Consider the following 22,509-nt stretch of genomic DNA (forward strand, 5'->3'; position numbering starts at 1 on the left):
TCCTGATGGTCTGAGGTTGATCCACTGAAGTGAGTGGGGCTTTACGATAGTCCTCCTCAGTGAAACCAACGTAGGGTTTTAAACAAGTGTAAGAGTTTGTTTAAAGAGTGCGTAAACAAACTGTTTGCAGCCAGTCTCCACCTTGAACACAGTTTTGAAAGATGTGAAAAAGTGGGATGGGGAGCGAGAATGGGTGTTTTTATGTGATAACGGATCGCCTATCTCTACTTGGGGATGGTAAGAATTTTCTGATCGCAAAGCATTTGATGCTGCCAGGGATGAAATACCTGCCTTGACATCACTGGTTGAGGTGTGGCCATAAGTGCAACACTGTTGAAAGTTTCAGCCCATACAGAGCAGTGCAACGATTTCCTGCCCCTAGAAGCGGATGTAGGACTTAATTTGAAAAATGTGGAAATTAAATACAGGGTTAATGCTATTCACTATACTGTAGCCACACAACCATGTTTACAGGTCAAAAAATGTGATTTAGTGGTGATTTGTTCTTAAAGTGAATAAAAAAGCATCCCTGTCTTTTTTACAGCAATATGGTTTCAACAAGTCCTTTGCTATTACTGGAAGGTTGAATCACTGGGCTTTTGCCGTTATTCCAGCAAGGTAGCTTTAATAAGACATTTTAAGTTTGACTCGGACCATCCACTCGAGAGAGAGAGAGAGAGAGAGAGAGAGAGAGAGAGAGAGAGAGAGAGAGAGAGAGAGAGAGAGAGAGATCTAATAACAAGGTGAAACCAGAATGGATGGTTTTGTTTTCAAATAATAGCCATACACTGGCAAAACACCAGAATAAACACAGGTAACACTAAATGAATCTGTCATAGGGAGAACTACAATGTGCTTCAAATTTTTAGCAAAATAAAACTGATTCAGAATACAACAAAGTGTAGGTAAGTGTAGTAACTTAAAGTGATATCACTAATGAATTAAGTATGAAACATGTTGCAGTTGCCGCTGTGAGTCAGCTGAATTATGTTGATGTGTGTGGCGTTTACAATGCCTGGGAACTAACACATGCCTTTGAGTTTCCCCGACTCCCATCTACAATCAGGCCAAAGAACCATCTCATAACAATTAACGAAAAAAACTGTTTTAAGAAGATGGAAGCAGAGCTTGAAATCCCTGTTGATTATCATTTCCTTTTCTTGGTAAAACTCATTAAACAGTGGGACTCATAAAAGCAGCAGGGGAGATGACAGTCTTGAATTCTCAGTTGTTTTAAAGGCCTCTGAGCGCAATAAGCATCTAAAAATTGGGGGCTGTTAAGAAGATTTTTTTTTTTTCTTTTACTGTCGTAGCGCTGTTCTCCAACAATGCAAGTAACAAGCAAGAGTCCCAGGGAATGTGGAGTTAACAGAAGCCTTTTTGCACCATTTTCTGAGGGCAGCTCTGCTGGGAAGGCATTTACACCTGCTTGCCTCATCTTTCACGATACACTAGTCCCCCGAAGTGTGCTTTACTTATAAATATCCACGTCGAGATGGGGGTGGGGGGGGGGAGGGGGCACCAAAAGAGAGGCAAAAGAAAAACCAACAAGTGTGTGTATATGTGTGTGTGTGTGTTTGTGTGTGTTACATAAATAACGGTGGCAATTTTCCAGACAAATGAAGTAGGTTTCCACCAGTGACTTGTTTGTCAGATCAGCACAAAGGATTTATGGTCTGTAGTTACACTGAGAGTATGAGACCTCATGAATTAATTTGGCCAGGCTCCCTCCACCTGAACCCCCTACACTGGCAGAGACTGCACCAATACCATTTAACCAACTTGACATGGTGCGAAAGAAGACCCACTATCGCAACAAATAGGTCAGACTGGAAGTGCAAATAAGGCTGGGTGTTTTTGACAAAATGCTGAATGTTGAAGCACATTTAATCTTAGGTATCCTCAGATTGCATGCATTTGAAAGACTATATTGCATAAATCATGAAAAAGAGGAAAGAAAAAGAAAATGAACTATCATCTCATTTTGGTATGGTCCTATCTAGCACCTTTTCTGCAATACCATCTACATCAAAGGCCTTCTCATCGACTTTTAACTCCACACCGACGGGGGAAAAAAAAAAAAAAACAAGGGGTTTTAGATATCAAACATTAAACAGCATTTTTCATTCATGAGCGAATCATGTTCTGTTTCAACAATAGAGGGAAAAGAGCTGATTCAGTGAAGTCGCTGCAGGGGTAATTGATAGGGATCCAGCAAAGGTAACTCCCAGGGGAAATGCTGGATCATGAATTCCTACCCTGCCAGCGGGAACACGGACTATCTATAGAACTTTTTTTATTTTTTTTAAATGGGTGAGAATGTGAATTTAAAAAAGACATTTTAGAGAAAATTTTAAAGCGGTGTTAAAGCCATGTGTCTATGGAACATGAAAACAAGCTGAATTTGAATTTAAGGACCTACAGATTAAAAGAGAGGTACACAATTTCAAATTAAGAATTGACTCTAAGCAGCCTTAGAGATAGGACACTTTTAATTATCTGTCCAAAAATGCAAAATTACATCTTTGTTCCCAGTGAACAGGGATAACATCACTTATCTGAAACTGGGCCTTTAATCATCAACTATGCTCAACAAATAAATGTTGACTTACTTTCATTTATTTCCCTACATCAATATATTCTATGAAACAAGTACAACAAAGCAATAAAATAAGAAATAATAATAACTGAATTTGTTTCGCCCAAAAGTAGTGACTGTCCATTACTTCAAAAGTGTCACAGAGAAGATGTTGAAAACAACAGTGTGTACCAGTTTAACTCGTGGTGAAAGACAGAAGAGAGTGACATGACTCCCAGGCCTATCCCAGCCACTTCATTAAGCCTAGCAACAACTGTTCCTTCCTGCTCATTCTCTCCATCTGTATTATACCAGCAAATCACCTTGCGGCTGCTGAGGCAAAATTGCTATTTATTTCACGGAACAAGAAAGACATGAGCCTTGTTTTGTAGACCTGGAGGCTGTGAGGAAGACAGAGCAAGAGACTGCTCGCGGGCTGACTGGTGTCCAAACAGACGGTGGGTATATGGAAAAAGTCAGGGGCTTCTGGATAGTTAAATCCACACACCCTGACAGAGCTCAGATTTGACTGTACTGACTGTTCTGTGTTTGACAGGGCTCTGACTTCTCCCCCTCCCACTGCTGCTAGAATTAGAGGAGTGCACTGCGCACACATGCTGTCAGAGAAGTGGAAAACACTCAAATTGTCATGGGAGGAATACATCAAGAGCCTTCACACACCCTTCTCCATCCAAAAACAAACTTGCTCTGTACTGCTTGTGTTATTCATCAGCAAGTTAGGTAGCCTGGTTGTGTATCTGAGAAACAAACTGTCCGGGACAGAGAAAACTCCCAGAGCTTCCTTCACAAAGCCTCCCACCTTCCCCGATGGAGGATTGGCCTACTGGACTGGAAAAGGCAAGAAGCAAACCAAGCATGACTGCTCTCAGTTCACACACATACGCACAAGTGCACATTTGCACACACTTGCGCACACAGGCACGAGCACACACACACACAAACACACACACACAAAGAAACTGATCTAAAACTACTCAATGGGTACAAAGAACAAATACAATGTGCAGCCACATTGCATTTCCAGCCATCTCACTGACAAGACATAAACACCCTGCAACAACAGTATTGGTATCCCTAATTGGCTGAGAGACTTGAATAGAGAACATCCAGAAACAAAGTGTTCAAAGGCAGTGGAAAAAGTGCTGGTTTTAAAGATAATTAACATTTCACTGAGACAAATGGTTTCTTAAAGTGTCAGGAGATGAAAGTGGCTTGGCATTCAGTGTCTGTGTGGCTAAATTAAGCATGTGTGTAGATTAATTAAAGAAGGGGAGAAGAGAGATGAGGCCTTCTTACCTTTGGTCCGCGAGGAGAAGCAGAGGGAGAGCTGAGCAAAGAGGTCAGGATTCTCAAACTTCTCTTCTTTGACTTTGATCCAGAAGCAATTCTCTGCCATTTCCTGAGGCACTATCTGCAATGACACGAGGATTCCATTATCGCCACAATCAGAGGCCGCCATTCCGCCAACCTGCCACTCAAAACGTTCTTCTCACTGGAGATGGGGTTTTGTGTGTGTTTGTGTGTGTGTGTGTGTGTGCGCGCGCACGCATGCCCTTGCGCATGTATCCTTAGCATCTGAGTGGCAAACAGAAAAGACCAAGAAAAGGGTAAGAGGAACAAAGACTGTAAGGTTAAACACATTATTTCATCAGATCACAACTGTGCAGCATGTCCCAGGGACGATGCCAGCATAAACACCTTCCTTTGAGTTCATTAAAGCACAGGGGATAACATATTCTCACTAAGAGGGCAAACTTTTACATGAATGTGACAGTGCTAAACAAGTAGATGTGGACAGACTGACCTGACTGAACCAGAAATATGAAAACTATCTCCCGAGATAAAAAAAACACATATACGTATGTGAATTTCAGTTTGGCCGACAAAAACCCAGCAAGCCTTTTTATACACCACTCCTACCTAGACCTGCATGAAACAGCAGAGGCTCTAAAAAGCTAAGTAGCTCCTACACACACAGAGATGATAGCATGGATGCACCCACAGTTGCGCGTGCAGTATATAGAAGGAGAAAGAGTGAAAGACACAGAGAGAGCAAGAGTGCAGAGAGAGAGACGTAAACAAACCATGTAATGCTTTGGACTGATAATTGGCTAGTAATGTGCGTGGCACTTTTCTTAGTCTGCTAAACAGTGTGTTAAGTACTGTGGTGAGGGCACTTAGCGTGGCACTGTTGTGTCAAGGGTCTGAACAAGTAGCTGGCTTATTGCACCTGTTATTAACCCCCTCAAAACCACAGTGGTTAGATACAGAAATAGGTGTAAGGGCAACACTTAAGCGCCAGAGAGAGAGAGAGAAAGTTCCATCTGATGCTGGGCAATCATTCTAGAGGCTAAATACAAGCTGTGGTGAGGGCTACTGTGTGTTGCAGAGTGCTGTAATGGCAACAATAGGTGCTTTAATGGTAGGCTAATGAGACTTTCAAAATGACCTGGTGTTGGTGTTGCGTGTCGAGAGTAAAGTGCCTCTGTACCCTTCTCTCCTCTCATATGACCCACTCAAAATACTAGAAAGCAGCCCACATAACACTTGTGGCAGCCTAATTCAGAGAAGGCAGTGAATTAGTAAAATCTGCTGTAGCAAAAAGATACCACCAATGTGGAATGTGTACATTGATGCAAACGGATATTGATTCAAGATAAGAACAGAGAGCATTATTTTGTGGTTTTTACAGTACAGTAAAAAAAAGATACATTATTAAAGAGGTTTGTGACTTCTAATAATAATTATTTCAATAACAAAAAAGATGTTTAAGATGAAAAATGTAAAATCTAATCTTATAAAGTTATGGTGTAAAAGGTTTCTCACTGAAGGAATAGTAAATTGTTTAATCCAAATATAGACAAGTCAGAGTATTTATAGAAAGCACAATGTATAGAGGTGACTTTTACATTCTACATAATTAAGCTGTGCATTATAAAATTATAAGATTATCAGAGCACAAATCAGGGATAGGCCTGAAAATACATTAGTGATGAGAACAGCTAAATGCTTTCACAACTGTGTAATAACAGAGGTGAACAAGGGATGTGAAGAATAAATTAAATGGTGGTTCGTTTTAATTGCACTGTTTGTTTTTTTTCCCTGCTACTTCGAAATTATGGTGTTTCTCTCTCTGTAATATCTGTAATATCTGTAATATAAAGATGAAAATCTGTGTGATGATAATCAAATTACATTAAGTGGTTAGCTTAGACAATTTGTGAAAATTATACCTTGTACATTAATAAAAATTTATGGTAAAAAGAAGTGATTCACTTGAGAAAAAAACAGCATCCTGCTAAGTGAGGTAAATGAGGCACTCCCTCGTAATGTGAGCATGGTTTACATTAGGTGGCAGATATTAACTCTACTCTCCAGTGTCAAGATCCCCTTCCACTACTTCTGATACAGCAGCATGGGCCCAGATCACTGCCCCATGTCATTTTAGCACATCCTTCCCATCTCCTCTCTCCCATTACAAAGACGGTTTTGACTTTTGCGAAGCCTTCACATTATGTGATGACTCAGTGGACTGTCTGATCCAACTTCTCCTACCAGCAACCCAGTTTATACAGGGTTGCTGTTATGCAGTTTCAACATCAACTGAGCAATAATTTACTTGTATAGTAAATGTGCTCCGTTCCCCTGTGGAGGTGTTCTAACTGGAGGAGAAATTACATTACACCACCTCAGGGCTACAATCTCCTGCATCAGCCCTCAAAAAGCTGTTGCATGGTTGAAAAAAAACATTGTTTGCCATGACCAGATGGATATTTTGACATCCAACACAAAAACTAAACACTAAATGATAGTGAGAGATCCCCACGTTTTAAATGTCATGATACTTAACCATGTAGCCTTCTGATGGCTGCTTCCTCCCAAATTTTACATAGTTGCACATACCCATCAAATTTTGTGCTGATGGACCATTGCTAACCTTGTCTAATTGATGCTGAAAGCTGATTGGCTGATTGTGGCCATGTATTTTGGAGAATGACTACATCCTGTCATATCTTGTTGGGACTTTGTGCAAAATTTCAAGTGAATCAAACGCCATTTGGTTGCCACCAAAAGTTTGTGTGTTACCTCAGAGTCAATACCTGACCATGTGCACCAAATTGGCTTGTAATAGCACAATGCGTTCATGAGTTTTTTTTAAAATACCTATAATATTTTTTGTGGCTAGTCAGGCAGAAATGGACACCCTGTGTGTGCAATGTGAATTTGTTTCTACGACTTGCGGTTCAGAGGTGATAGGCCAAAACGTGAAGTTGATTGTTCAAGTGCCTCCATCTGGCCAATTGGTATAAGTTTTGTTGCCTGAGTAGTGGGTCAGATTTCATACCTATCTGGCACGTCCAGTTGCCGTAGCTGTTCTGATTTCTGAGCTGCAGATACTTTCAGGGCAGAAAAAGAAGAAGTAGAAGTAGAACCAGCACAACAAGAATAGGGTTCTAGCACTTTATGCTTGGATACCTAATAATAATAATAACTGTTTCCTCACTTTATTGCTTTTAGCTGCTTCATTATTTTTTTTCCTCTCTTACCTGCATGCTGTTCTTAAAAGATGGAGAGGTCCCTGGTGGGTGATTTAAAAACAGCAAAAGGTGTGCATCCCACCCCCCCCTACCACCCCCCTCTCCTTCTCTCTCTCTCTATTGAGTCATTATACTTGCATCCTTTTTTTCATTGACAGCTAGATAAGAGTTCCTCCTCTCCTACCACTATCAAATGTATGTTATTCATATTAACTCTTGTTGAAATTGTAGGGCGGTAGGGGATAGAGGGGATGTGGCTGTGAAAAATACCCAGTATCTTTTCTTTCCCCTTCCTCCTTTATAAAACCAAATCATAGTGGCTCCTGGCACTTCCATACCTCCATCTGCTGCACATAGAGAAGACAGACGACTCATGTCCCACTTAATCGACACAAGAGACACAGATTGCTTTTCCTCAGGTGGTTATGAATTTCATTTGCATCTCCAGACTCCGATGCCTGCGGAGGCAAGGTTAATGCACATGCACATTCACTTGTCCCTATGCTAGAATATAAATATGCTTGAATATGGACATTTGTACTACATTGCATGCACACACAATCATATACACATAACCATGTATATGGCTCTCACACACACACACACACACACACACGCATGTGTCTGCTCATGTCCCAACATATGCCCCCTGTGCATGTGTGCACACAGACACACACACACACACACAGACACACACACACACAGCTGGTAATAATGAGAAACAAAACACCACATTGTTGTTTTTCTTACTGTTTATACAAAGGGTTTCCCATTCCATGTTGCTGTATGACGCTATTAATAATATTACCTATCACTAGGGCAGCTCCCAGGCACAGTGGAGCATTTGCATACATGGGATATTAAAGTACCTACGAGGTGACAGAAACGTCAACCTGCACCACATTCCATATACTGCAGGAATGTCAATTTTGACTCATTGCATTTCCATTTCTTTCTCTTTTTTTGAATCATCATGTTAAATTATCAAAAACGGGTATGTCATGGATATTAAAATCCCCCATCATAATTTGCCCTTCATCAAGAATCATTTTAAAATGTGACCTTTTTTTTGGGAAAAATGAATTTAAGATCACTACAATGGTCCTCAACACATTCAAAATCTCATTCAAAACACCTCATTAATTCATGGCTTTGTCTCCACTAGCACCATTAAAGATAATGTGCACCACTAACATGTTTTCAAAGGAAGTAGTCTGATGTTTTGGTTGCTGCTGTCAATAATTGAAGACTAAAACGCAAGGTCACACAAGCATATGCAAAGCACCATTAAATTAATGCTAAGAAGTCCTGAGGCGATGGATAAATTAACTATGGTAAAATAGAGCCCACACGGAAGAGAATGCCCTATTGAAATGGTATTCAAATGTGATGGAACGTTACACAACCCAGTCTTCATTCAATTATGCTAAGAATGTGCAAATGCAAGGACACTTGAGCAGTGAAAATTGTTTACTGTTGAATCTCTTGAAATGGCTGCTGAGTGTGGAATAGTGTGGCCTGTGGCTGAGCGGCTGTTTGACTAGATTAAGTGTGGATTTGAATAGAGCTCATTCTTGGTTTGGACCCTCAACTCTTTCTAAAAGGCATCTTTTCATTGTGTAGGGTCTCTTCAAAAAATCGCTTCTGGCTTTGTAGGAAATCTAACAGAACCATTCCTAAATGTCTGCATGTGTTAATGTAAAGAACTTCCATCATATCACATGAAGTGACATCAAAATAATGTTTGCTTTATATCCTGGAAATCGCCAGTTGTATCAGTCAGAATGAGAATATTCATTACTATTAATCAGAGCTGGGGTTACCATACCTTGGACCAGTTGACCCTCTTCATGACAGTTTCAGGCTTGTAGGTCTTCTTGGGCTCCAGTCCATAAGGCAATTTGATGACGGGCATGGCTGGAGGTGGTGGAGGCATACCTGGGCCCCCAAGGAAAGGAGGGGGAGGTGGGGGTCCACACCCTGGAGGGGGTGGGGGAGGTGGAGGCCCTCCACCTGGGGGTGGTGGTGGTGGAGGTGGTGGTGGCATGCCAGCATGGCCAGGGAGAGGAGGAGGGGGAGGAGGTGGGGGACAGCCACCTGGTGGAGGTGGAGGAGGAGGTGGTGGGGGAGGAGGTGGAGGTGCTGCGCCCGCTGGCAGGGGCGGTGGAGGTGGAGCTCCAGCTCCGGCCACAGCTGGACCAGCTGCAATCTGCAAATACAGGATAGAAAGGTCAAAGAAGGCCCACGCTCTCTAGTGAGGCTCCATTTGGCTCAATCCATACCTCAATCTGCTGTCACCAATGGGCAATAGCCTTAGAGTCAGGGTGTCCTTGGTTAAAACTGTACTTTGGAGATATGCCTCAGGGACTGTGGGGCATGCATGTCAGGGACTGATCACAATAAAATGATGATTCAAAGCTTTGCATAACAGATTCATGTATTTAAGTGTGTGTGTCTGTGTGTGTCTGTGTGTCTGTGTGTGTTTGCACCTGTGTGCCTAGTGTGTCAATAAGCATGTTGGAAGGACTAAAGACTATTCTACAGCATATTCACATGTGATTTCTGTCCTATTGCAATAGGACAAAGTAGGTATTTACTATGGAACACACTGTAAGATGTAATGCTTCTATCCCATAACAGTAATATACATACTTCATTAGGTACACCTGTTCAACTACTCGTTAACACAAATATCTAATCAGCCAATCACGTGGCAGCAACTCAATGCATTTAGGTATGTAGACATGGTCAAGACGGTCTGCTGAAGTTCAAACCAAGCATCAGAATGGGGAAGAAAGGTGATTTAAGTGACTTTGAATGTGGCATGGTTGTTGGTACCAGATGGGCTGGTTTGAGTATTTCAGAAACTGCTGATCTACTGGGATTTTCATGCACAACCATCTCTAGGGTTTATAGAGAATGGTCCGAAAAAGAGAAAATATCCAGTGAGGGGCAGTTCTCTGGGTGAAAATGCCTTGTTGATGGCAGAGGTCAGAGGAGAATGGCCAGACTGGTTTGAGCTGATAGAAAGGCAAAAGTAACTCAAATAACCACTCGTTACAACCGAGGTATGCAGAAGAGCATCTCTGAATGCACAACACGTTGAACCTTAAAGCAGATGGGCTACAGCAGCAGAAGACCACACCAGGTGCCACTCCTGTCAGCTAAGAACAGGAAACTGAGGCTGCAATTTGCACGGGCTCACCAAAATTGGACAATAGAAGATTGGAAAAACGCTGCCTGGTCTGATAAGTCTCGATTTCTACTGCGACATTCAGATGGTAGGGTCAGAATTTGACGTAAACAACATGAAAGCATGGATCCATCCTGCCTTATATCAACGGTTCAGGCTGGTGGTGGTGGTGTAATGGTGTGGGGGATATTTTCTTGGCACACTTTGGGCCCCTTAGTACCAATTGAGCATCGTTTAAACGCCACAGCCTACCTGAGTATTGTTGCTGACCATGTCCATCCCTTTATGACCACAGTGTACCCATCTTCTAATGGCTACTTCCAGCAGGATAACGCGCCATGTCACAAAGCTTAAATCATCTCAAACTGGTTTCTTGAACATGACAATGAGTTCACTGTACTCAAATGGCCTCCACAGTCACAAGATCTCAATCCAATAGAGCACCTTTGGGATGTGGTGGAACGGGAGATTCGCATCATGGATGTACAGCCGACAAATCTGCAGCAACTGTGTGATGCTATCATGTCAATATGGACCAAAATCTCTGAGGAATGTTTCTAGCACCTTGTTGAATCTATGCCACGAAGAATTAAGGCAGTTCTGAAGGCAAAAGCAGGTCCAACCCGGTACTAGCAAGTACCTAATGAAGTGGCCAGTGAGTGTATATGCCAGTCCTTGGATATCTCTTTCAGGGAAAGTCATCGCTCATGATATGAAATATCATGATATGAAAAGTGGGTTGCTCAATTCAATGTATGAAAGACAGACACACAAAGAAAGAGAGAGAGAGAGAGAGAGAAAATGAGAGAAGCAGAAACAGAGAAATAGAAAGAGAAAGGCAGAAATAGAAAGACACACAGACACACAGAGAAAAGGAGAAATAGAAGAAACCTAATAATTATATCCTGACATGGATGGGGCCTGTAACATTGGTAAATGGAGTTAGTGTGAAAGGGCTGAACTTGAGGAGCATCAGTCCCTGCCTGTTCTGCTGAGGAGTCTGTCTGTAATCGAATGAAATGGGCTTCTAAAAGCCATTATACCTCACATCAATGGAACTTCAGAGGTCAACCTAAAACACAGGGGAATGAGATTGGGGAAAAAGAGGAAGAGTCTCTTGGTGACTGTGGAACAAAAGTGGCTCAGTAAGGCACTTTTGTATGCGATATAGGGACATTAATTCTCTATTCATGGGGAAATAAGACATGCTGTTCCTCTGCCTTCCTTCACACCTGAGATGTATGATCCAGCATGTTCCAAACTTAACCAAAATCAGTAATTGGCAGGCCTGAACTATTAAGTTGATTAACATGAAAATTGATTCAGTAATTTGCCAACAGATAAAGCGTATGAGAGGAATACAGCCACCTGATCCTCCTTAATTAAAGTCCCTACGTGTATGTGTTTATTCTATGTGTCTCCGGGTACGATTTCCTGAAAATTGTACAGGATTGACTTACAGCACAAATGCTGTGCCTCGTGCTGCGTTCACGTCATGTCGGATTTACCATAAATACGATCTGCCGACTGAGAAGAAACTTTCCAATCAGCCAGACGTGGGAATTTTTTGTGGAATCCAATATCTCCCACTTAGCGTTGCAAATTGTGCAAGTTTGTCAACACAAACTGGTGGCAAACACTGCAGCGAATTCACCGGTGTTAGCAGTTCAAGATGATGAAACCAAATTATCAGTTATTTATACAATAATACAATCAACTCTACTTCAATTCAATTCAATTCAGATCAATTACGCTTGATTTTAAAATCTGAAATAAAAATGACGTCTAAGTTGTCTTTGCAGTGATGTAAGAATACTACCACAAAAGGATTCAAAGTCTTAAAATTTCAAATTCTAGCTTTAATGAGCAGACTATTGGAATGTTATACTAACAAATGCTGCTGCACATGGGGAGTTGGAAATTGATATGGTTGGGCTATTGTGTTCTTACTTAAATCCCTGCCTACAACACTGAGCGAAAATGTTAGGGACAAACCGGTGGATTGGCTATGGTTTTAATCATACTGTAGATAAGAAAGGTTGCCTCCCCATTAAGTGCTCATCATGGGTCCTCACAATGACAGGCTATGTGACAGTAGAGAGGAGTGAAATTAAACCCATTACTGATAAGACGCAGCCTAGCAGTCCCTTGACATGTCTGCCCTATCACACAAACACACACACCACATAAACAGGTATTGATAATCACTGATAATGCCAATGGAAAAATGCTTAGAGACAAAATGTATGCAAATACAACAATTAAACACTAAAGCATAGACAGGATTTGACCTTTGGAATTGATTAGAAACGCGGTTTAACCAAGGCACATTTCCAAAACACTGGCTGAAAGTTTCTCATTTCCAAAAACAATTCCCCTCCATGCGCTCATCCCAACTCACTTGATTGTGTGCGTAATATGGGATTGGTCTCATTTTTAAAGACATTACATAGTGTTTCATTACACAATGCCGTTAGTGGATTGTTTATTAGGGAGGAAATTAAAAAGGTGTTTTGCAAGGAGCTTCTCAGACAGATCGCCCAGAGCCCCTCAGCGAGAGCCCACATCCAATGATTATATGTCTGTCAATCTCCAGCCCATCGTGGCCCGTTTTCTCTTTTAAGATTAATACGAGGGAATGGAAGCAAATTAGCTGCTAAATTAGAGTGCCGTCGTTTCCGCATTGAGGGGCCCTCTGAGCCTCCCTCTCCCTCTCTCTCCCTCTCTCTCTCCCTCCCTTGCTCTCTCTCTGAATACTAATAAGCCCTTGGGATCCAATACCGTTGCCAGTTGCCTTTCTCCTCAGGTGCAAGAAAGGGAGATCAAAAAGTTCAAGGTAACTCATAACTTATTGAGTCTGTTGAACAATCAAAGCAGCAAAGGTCTCCTTCCCAGAAAGCCGACCATATTTTTATTTTTCATCAGTGTGTCTTGGTTCTTAATATGTCTTGTATCTAACATGTTTGAATATCAGTGTTGTTTTAGCTGGGTGAGCAAGGTCTCTTAGTGACTCTCTGGCTGCTGTTATTTTCGCTGATGTCATCTGAAGCCCTGGGTAGCATAGGAGACCAGGCTAATATGAAATCTAACCCATCCACTTAGGGATTCATAGTCTTCTGGACTCAACGGGGAGGTCAGACTGGCAGGTAATTAACTCTGACTGTTGTGCGATTAAATCCTACGCCCCGATCTCATCTCTGATAGAGAAATTCAATCAGAAGGTGTTTACTTGTGAAAATTGCACTAAACAAGCAAGAAATGTGTCTAATTGAATACCACAGGAGATAGTTTAACATAGCTTCCAATTGATATATTGTTCAGCATAATGCAATAAATGTCTTCAATGTATAGTTTTTACTCTACAATGCAGCATTCACAAATTACAGAACTAAGCAATGGTTTTATATTATCTGTTTTTTGTGGATTAATGACTCATTCCCACAAATAATGTTTGTATTAAATCAGTTCTGATTACTATATATTGAATTCAGTAAATCAGTTTGAGAATTAGAGAGTAAGATTAGAACAAGCATCACCTGTCAATCCATATAATATATAATTTGGATTTGCAGGTGATTAAAATATGATTAAAAATGTGTGGGGCGCACATGCAGAGAGGACACCCACCTTGGCTTCAGATTCCCTGATGAGTCTCTGAGCCTCTTTGAGCTTGTCTTTCTCACTAGTTAACTGTGCAGATACAATACACACACACACACACACACACACACACACACACACACACACACACACATAAACCACGGACACACACCAGTGGAACACACAAGTCACAAAAAACAGAAAGCAACAGAGAGGAACAAATGGGGGTGGGTTAGATAGGGAGAGAAGAGGAACACTAGTACACAGTTATCAGTGCAGACACTAACACCAAACACAGAAAAAAGGTGGAATAGTGGCAAAGAAAAAGAAGATGCCCCTTACACAGTCAATTTTAATGGGAGTACAGTGTCATATTCCCATTTTGTCTGAATGAGTTATTCGATGTGTGAAAGGCAGAGTTTACTGTGCATTTACACCTAAAACAAGATGTAATCTGTCTTGAAAAGAACATCAGTGTAGAAAGCTGACTGCAGCATAAAAGGCAAAAGGCACAGCATCACCCCGCAGTTGGTGCACCATCAAAAGCTTTCTTCCGTTTCCCAGTGCTATGTTTTTTTTATTTCATAGCAAATCACATTTTAACTTAACCAATATCAGATGTGCGATGGGCATTGATTTCCATCTGCCTGTCTTTGTTTCAAAAATGTGCCCATTTTGCTTTGATATTTCACTCTGTATGACCTTGCCAAAGGAAAAAGGATGGGAACATATTCCACGGCTACTGAAATGTAATATTTTTATGGAGTCATTCCTACACCTCTTACTGTGGACTGTAGAGAATTAAATATTTAACATGTATAATGGAAATGGAGATGGAAACTTCAGTGGTGGGGCGACTTAAAAAGAACTTCCATTTCGCAAGAATTTTAGAAAGTGGTCGTAAAGTGCAATCTTTAAGGCAAAGAGAACTTTTATTTTATCTTCTGTCCTTAGGAATGAAAAGTTAGAGGCTTTGAGGTATCTCCATTTTAAAGACCAAACCCAAGACACTGTCAGCAGGTATATCCTGCCTTCTGAAATGTTTTAACTTTCCTAACCACAAAGAGTTATTTGCTGCAGAACTATCAATGTAAGGAATCATGTATGAGAAATTCGAGTAGCAGCATATATATTGGTATGTATTTGGCTTAACAATTGGATTGGTTATATCTTATGGCAACAGCGAAGAGCACATGGTAACAGTGATCATATTGTGAGTTCTGCTCTGTCATTATCAGCTGAGTCCAACCCAGTAATGAGAAAGGGCAGCAGGTAGACTGGCAGTAAAAGAGGGAAAAAGTGGTCCGCTACACCTCCAACTCCTCTCGGGACCAGGCTGGGTCAGCTACAAGACCGCCAGGTTGTTAAAACCTTTTAATGGGATGGCACAGAGTGCTCCAATGTACCACTGCAGTGCTACATTATTCATCACATCCAGAGCCAATTCAATGAATGCCTCCCTATTTGGCCTTGAAGAGGTGCAAGCAAAGGTTTGGGGAAGGGTGGATGATTTCCATTTGTTGTGATTTCACTGTCCTTTGTCGATGTTTACAGGCAGAACCTCCACTCAATTGGATTGGGGGGATAATCAAACAGACACATCAAACGGGCTGCTTGTTACAATGCCAAAGTTCCCAAAGACAGACTCTCATTAAATTTGTTGCTTCACAGACAAGGTGAAGAGCAGAGTCTCAGACATGCATGTGTTTTTTATATCTGAGAAGAGTTCCATGGATGAGATGAACAGAGTTCCCACTTCATGCATATTCAGCAAAACGGCAGATGTGGCACAGCAGCTTTGATGGACAAACTGAGTGTGTGTCCTCACAAAGTTCTGCAAAGGTTCTGCGCTCTCGCAGGTAATGGCTTTGTACAGCACTGTGTCAAATGTGGATTAAGTTGCAAAGCACAGTGTTTCAGCCTAGTCTTCCTGCAGCAGCAGAATCAAAACCTTCAGAAAGGATGCCACTGAACAATGTTGTTATGTTTATTGCCAGAGGAAGCAATTCAACGCTCCATGTGAACAACTGCCTAAAATCAAAAACATGAGATCACTATGAATTATTATTAGAGAGCTGGCATATTTTAGCAGCCCAGAATTCTAAAAACATGTTGAGCACTGACAACCCAAAAATCAACTATAATTAAAATAAAATTAACATGTGAGGCACAGTGAAAATTAAAATTAACAGCACCTTTCCTAAGCCTGAAGAGCTTAAGGGGGTTCACAATGTTAAAATACATGGAAAGGCCTTTTGTTCCTAAGCACCCAGCATGTGTAAGCAATAGAAAATCCGTTTGGGAAACCACTTTAGGGTAGATGTTCAATAATGGTTGCAATTTGACCACAAGTGTATCCCTGTCAAGCATATATGTCCATGCTCCTTTTTAGCTATGCCAAGACGCATAAGAGATCTGCTGAAGCTCTCATAGCCACATTCATGCTAGTTTGTGTCGAACGTATTACATGTTTCCCTGCTGAGGTTAATGTCTGTTGATGTGAAGCTCTCTGGCAGCAACAGTCCTTTGAAGGAGCATTCAGAGAAACAGAGGAAGAGAGGGTTTGACTCTCCAGGGCTTTTCTGCGCAACACTACCTGTTAATGCACCACAAACAGTCAGTCTTCAAAAGACAGAGGCCTGCCAGGGGAGGGGGAGGGAAAGGTGTGTTATGGGAGGAAAAGACTTGGAAACACAACATAAAAAGCTCCAGCAGGGGAAAGAGGGCAGGCAAAGGCTAACACAGCCTGATGCATTAATTTCAGACAGAAGGTGGAAGGAGTGAGCGAAAATGGGGGAGTAGGCAAAGCGGGTGGGGAGAAACCTCAGACTCTGTGATGGTCTCATTAATATGGGTGGGCAGTCATCGGGCGCTGAGTGAGTGATGAACCAGTGCACACAAATGCAGGTAACAAGTGGTGACACGGCACTCAGGTATATGAAGTGGGGGAGTGGGAACTAAACACAAATTAAGTGAAGTTCTGAGGAGAAAAACATTGTGTGACTTCGGCCAGGAACAGGGCCAAAGCTTGTACCACATTAAATCTAACAACATTTGGTGTGGAACTGAGGATGAATGATTGCTAGAGCTGTGGGGGACTGGAGTAATAGTAACTTGCTCCTGAGAAGAGTCCCAGTGATGCTCAAACCAAATATGCAGGTGCAGTTTAGGAACAGGGCGTGCCAACATTAGCAACTGCCGGAGATGACGGTTTGGAAAAAAGCAATCTCTGATATAGATGTAGCCATACCATCTTTCAACGCTGGTTTATATTAAATTCTCTAAGCAGGGAGGCAAACTGCCCTTTTGTCCCAAGGCAGCACTAAAGTGTTTCAAATTGGGTTAAGGGGGAAATAGCAGTCATTTTCTGTGCTCAGAATGGAGGGTTTTGCCTGGGAAGAAATTATGTGGAGGCCAAGAAAAGAAATGCAATCCATCTCTGTGATGATAGAATTACATAGGAAAAGCTTCAATGGAGCAATTCGCCCATATAAAGAGCTACAACTTAAAGAGGAGATTGACCCCTTATTAAATCAAACATTCTTGCATGGATGAAAACTCCCACTTACAGCAGTATCACGTCTATGATTGGGGTAGAAAGGTATCATTTTGACCAAATTAGTCATTTTCTAGCAGCCACATTACCTATCATTGCTATGGTTGTAAGACAAACTTATTTCCTTCAGTGCAAAGTTATCAGTTTTAGCTAAAAATCTAACTTGTATCAAACTCTGATTAAAAGTGAATCTGGATATTTAGCTCTTCAATGCATCTCCTTTTTCATGATTTTCTGTGAAACATGAAATAGACAATATCAAAGATCCCTTTGGGGGAATGTGGTGCCATTCCGCAGTGCAGTTGGTATTTGTGTGGGACTTCTCCACCCTCCCTCCCTACCATGATGTATTTACCTGGGACTGCAGGGTCTGGATCTGCCCCTCCAGCTCTTTGATTTTCTCCTCCTTCTTTTGAGACTCGGCCTGGGCCTCCTGCCGTGCACTGAACTCCTCATCAAACTGCAACAAAAGACACACAAGTATGTCCGTGCACACACATAAACACACGTGTACATACATGTAAACACACACCCGCATACAGAGGTTGGTGAACGGCAGGGTGTCGCTAGAGAATGGCCACAAGGCACATCAACAGACACCAATACACGCCGTCTTACAATCTCTGTCCGATTTCTATTCATAGCTCTCATGGCCCTAAAGCCCTGTTGTCCTTTGTCTTTGTTTCAGGCCTAGCTTTCATGTGTGTTGATGGATCTAACCTTTGCAGAAAGCAAGCCATGTCGGGACAATGATTTCACTGGCCCAGCAGGGTGCATGGTGGGATGATGGGACAGAACTCTCAACCAACACATAACCAGGACCCCTAGATGTTGCCAGGCAGTGGTAGTAAGGCTCCTGGGGATAACAAGGCTGTTCCTACTCTCAGTGTCTGCTGAAAATTTGACTTTTTATTTATTTATTCATCTATTTTATGGATACAATTCTGTATTATACATTATATATTGGAGGGAACGGATCAAATTGCCAGTTATTTATTTCTTTCAAAATACATTTCACAAAGTCAATAGCTCATCTAGTCCATTCTAGAAAAAAATAATAAATGAAAAACCCCCAATGAAAAGGTACTTTCTAAATAAACAAATACGCAATGTAAAAGAAAAAGCCCTTTGAGGGCCAGCTTGAAATGTTGAATTGGATCAAAGGAGCCAGCACATAACTTAACTCTGCCCCAGCACAGTGCACAAATAAGTATACATCGGAACATCGGCATTGATCCTTGTAATGCTGATACGGATCATGTAGCGTCACAGTCAGGTATTGATCAGGGCATGGAAAATCAATAGCTTGTCTGGGAGCTCTGGGGAGGAAAAACTTTCCTGATGGGAGTTGGCCAACCAAGGGGACTGGGGGAGTGATTAATGCCTCACCTTTTTGGAGAACTCTGCAGCCTTCTGCTCACTCTCCTCCACTTTGGATTTATCCACACACTGATCTGCAAGACAAGATAGCTGTAGTCAATTCAAAAGCTTCTCTACTTGCAATGTGCATTGATAGCACCTCATGTGAGATTTACAATTAAACCTGATATGAATATGTTAAAAAAACGAGAGGGGAAATGAGAGTGTGGAAAAAGTCACCTTTCACATATCCCCCAGGATGTTACATATTTGGTTCTGCAGGTCTTTAGCATACATTTAACAAAACACACTCTTGAAACAAAGTGAGTGAGAAAACTTAACAATGTATCTGTCTTTTATGGATAGGTTTAGAAACTTTTAATGAGCCTTTGTTGGCAAGTCACAGAACTGTTAGTGACACAACAGAGGAAGGAAAAGTGGTGTTATTTATTTATTTTCTCTGTTTGAAGGAATAACAGACCGCATTAGTAATGCAGAGCAAATTGATGTTTCCCTATGATTCCAGGAACATAACTGACAAATGTTCTAACCAAAGAAAGAGAAATGAAATCATTTTAAATGAAATGAAATCATTCTACTATAGCCTAACCTTACATATAATGTATTATTCATGAATAATTAGACAACCCTATCTTATATGTCAAGCCACTGCAGGTGTTTGTCGGAAGAATCTCAGGGGGAACTAGGACGATAATGAGTGACTGCAGGATATCAAAACATTTTTAGCAACATCAGTGATGTACCTCCTGCTGCACACAGTTAAAGAGAAAAAACAGGTCTGGAGGATGATTTAGACACAATAGGATCCCAACTATAAATCATGTTTTACAAAGAGTTTACATTATAAAATGGATTAAACATTTTAGACCTTTGCCTACAGATATGTTAAATTAATGAAAAACAAAAATACAAAGAGAAAAAAAGGTACCAATCAGATGGGTGAAGTCCACATCTAGTCTTTTACTGTAGCCAAAGTCAGGGTCCATCCCACTGCGATGCAGGACCACCTGAGACACGCATTCTTCAATCACCTTGTAGTACTGAGGCCTGGGGGTCAGGAAACATAAAGCGAAACAATTAAACAAGCCACAGCAAGATATGAGTGACACAAACTCTACAAGGCTAATTAACCACAAATTATTCCCTTATCCAACCTAGAGGTCACAAAATACCATGTCGAAAAGGTTGCCGCTGGAGAAAATAGGCACCCTATTAAATTTGATCACTTGCTCTACCCCGATCAGGAAATAAGCAGATTAATGGGCACATGGAAACCAAGTCTCTGTTACTCTGTCCATTTCAAGGTGACAGACGGGAGCCCAGGCTACGCTTGCCCTCTTGCCTAATTTGCAATCATCTTTGCCAATTAGAGCAACCATAAAAGCTGAAATGTAAATCTAATCAGTGTAATGTGTGTAATTGAAAGCACAATGACCGGGAAAACATGTCGCCCAGTTAGGAGTGTGACTGAGTGCTTGGTCTTGTCGTGCAGGGTGTGTGAATCAGCCTGGGACTCCTGTTCCGCCACACAGGTTGGTGTGTGACCTTTTCACAGTTACATTATCAACTTTAATTGCAAGTGACATTTAGCAAATACAATGTCAACCTAAGCTGAGTTCCAAAGTGGCAAATAATTATGTTCTAAGCATGACATTGACCAGAAGAAGATATTTAATTTCCCACCAGAAACATTTTGTTTCCTCTTCCTCTACACTTGAGCAGATGGAGGCAACATTTTAACAACTGGGATCACAACCAAAGGATCTACATTCTAGCTCAAGATTTGAACTTGAGGTACAAGATGAAGATAATTTACTCTTTTGTCAGTTGTTCAGTGAAGCCATTTTTCAGTTGTTGTTCCTATCAGATTTTTGGACATAAAAGTTCCATTATTTTCTAATGGAGGCCAACTGTTTTTTTTCCTGCTAATTATTTTTTTTTGTTCCACATGTTCCTTTTTGTTGGTGGATTTAGTATTTACAGGCCATATATGAAAATTCCCCACATGATGCTAACGTATGACATCTCAAAGAAGCTGTTTGCTACTGTAGATGTGTTGTGCAAAATTTAATCCACAATTCTATTGAACAATACCATACTGAAGTTTCCAGGAAAAATGGAAGTTTAGTAATATCTAAAAATATATTGAATTACTCCTGTGATCCTATTCTCTGCCTAAGTATCTGCCTGTTCTTGTCTTTGTTTTTAATAATGTGGCTGGCAGTTACCCTAATGTATACCTTAATAGAGGGATAGAATAGCCTACATTGTGAGTTCCAAGAATCTTTGCACAGCAAATCTACTGTAGTCTAATTTCCTCTTGGCCTCTTTAGCTCGCCTTGCTTCCCATGGTTTTCGATGATACCCACTGCATGACAGAGATGCCGAAAAGCCTCAGATTGTAACACAGCCCTGATGTAGATAACAAAATCAAAGTCTGATCAAAGCCTGCCTGTCTATTGGCTGTGGATGGGGGCATAAGGGGGTATGAGGACTGATTTTGCTAAAATACAATAGTTGCTTTGAGCAGGCAGAACTGTGAACAAGATGCCTAGTGCCAAATGGGCAAATTTAATTAGTGTGAGAATAAAAAAGCAAGAATGTATTTGAGTAAAATGGCACAAATGTCATAAATGATATAACTTATTATCAACAGTGAATGGAATAATGTCCATTTCCTGGGCCTCGACTCAAACTACTGGCTATAGATTCAAAGGGTATGTTCTGTTGTTACCTTGTGGGTGGACAGGCCATATCATTTTATGAACAGAAATATGAAAAAACAGAACATTCTGAGCCAAAGCAAATCAGAATAAATCACCATTTAGGTGCAATGTTTTGAAGGCATGAAATGCCATATGTTTAGCTTTAGCTGGCGGATTCGCCCACTCATGATTGGAGCAAGCTAGTGAGAGCGCACACATCGCCCTGCATGGCTTAAGCGCCGTGGCACTCGGCTTACAACTGTCACCAATGTACACCACATTATTATCTCAATAAGCCGCCCTATTTTCCTTCGTCCTCCATCCTCCGCCACCGCCAAGCAGATCGGAGCTGGGTGGAGATAAGTGGGGAAGGAGGGAGTGACCCAGAACTGTCAGGCCCCTCCACAGTGGGCAGGGCTGGGCTCCAGAAGCTAGCATATGTCCCCTGCATCATTCCCCACCTCTTCTTTCACTTTGGCACCTCCATTCCTTCCAACCACAGCTTGCAGTTCAGCACAGCCCCAGCCACTTGATCCAGCTCTGCTCCACATAACCGGTGTAATCCCCATATCGCCACGCTCCAAAAGAGGAGATCTGCTCTATATTTACTGGGTGGGTTTGATGTGCTCCCATTCATTAGGCTTGCACTGAGAGATTAATTATCAAAAATAAAACAAGCCCCGGAGGGAAGAGCAACAACTGATGTTGGTTGGGAGAAATGACATTATTAGTCAGAACACTTGAACAGTTTGCACAGTGTAGACCATCTTATTATTATAAAATATTAACTACATTTTTTGATAAATTATTATACCATTTATTTATTACAGACTATATTGTTTGACCCAGAATTGTTGAAGTTGAATCATGGTACCAAGTGTATGATCAATTTCAAAACATACACCTTTGAATCCAAGTCTCTACTTCTGATGGGATAT

At 41.3% G+C, this 22,509-nt stretch overlaps 1 protein-coding gene across 1 annotated transcript in view; it reads right to left on the bottom strand.

Moving 5' to 3' along the window:
- Positions 1–22,509, bottom strand: part of LOC139654121 (protein diaphanous homolog 2-like) — a gene marked incomplete at its 3' end in the record, with an annotated part of 136,222 nt that overhangs the window by 99,572 nt on the left and 14,141 nt on the right. The window contains exons 8-12 of the mRNA XM_071531159.1: positions 19,795–19,913; positions 18,876–18,940; positions 17,842–17,946; positions 8,966–9,346; positions 3,896–4,010 (exon numbers count right to left, since the gene is read on the bottom strand). Of these exons, the coding sequence (XP_071387260.1) occupies positions 3,896–4,010; positions 8,966–9,346; positions 17,842–17,946; positions 18,876–18,940; positions 19,795–19,913 (785 nt within the window). The remainder of the gene's footprint in view (positions 1–3,895; positions 4,011–8,965; positions 9,347–17,841; positions 17,947–18,875; positions 18,941–19,794; positions 19,914–22,509) is intronic.

The sequence above is a fragment of the Centroberyx affinis genome, unplaced genomic scaffold (assembly GCF_046629955.1).
Source record: "Centroberyx affinis isolate AG114_WGS23_722 - 3 ecotype Tasmania unplaced genomic scaffold, CSIRO-AGI_Caff_v1 ptg002046l_1, whole genome shotgun sequence".
NCBI classification, from domain to species: Eukaryota; Metazoa; Chordata; class Actinopteri; order Beryciformes; family Berycidae; genus Centroberyx; species Centroberyx affinis.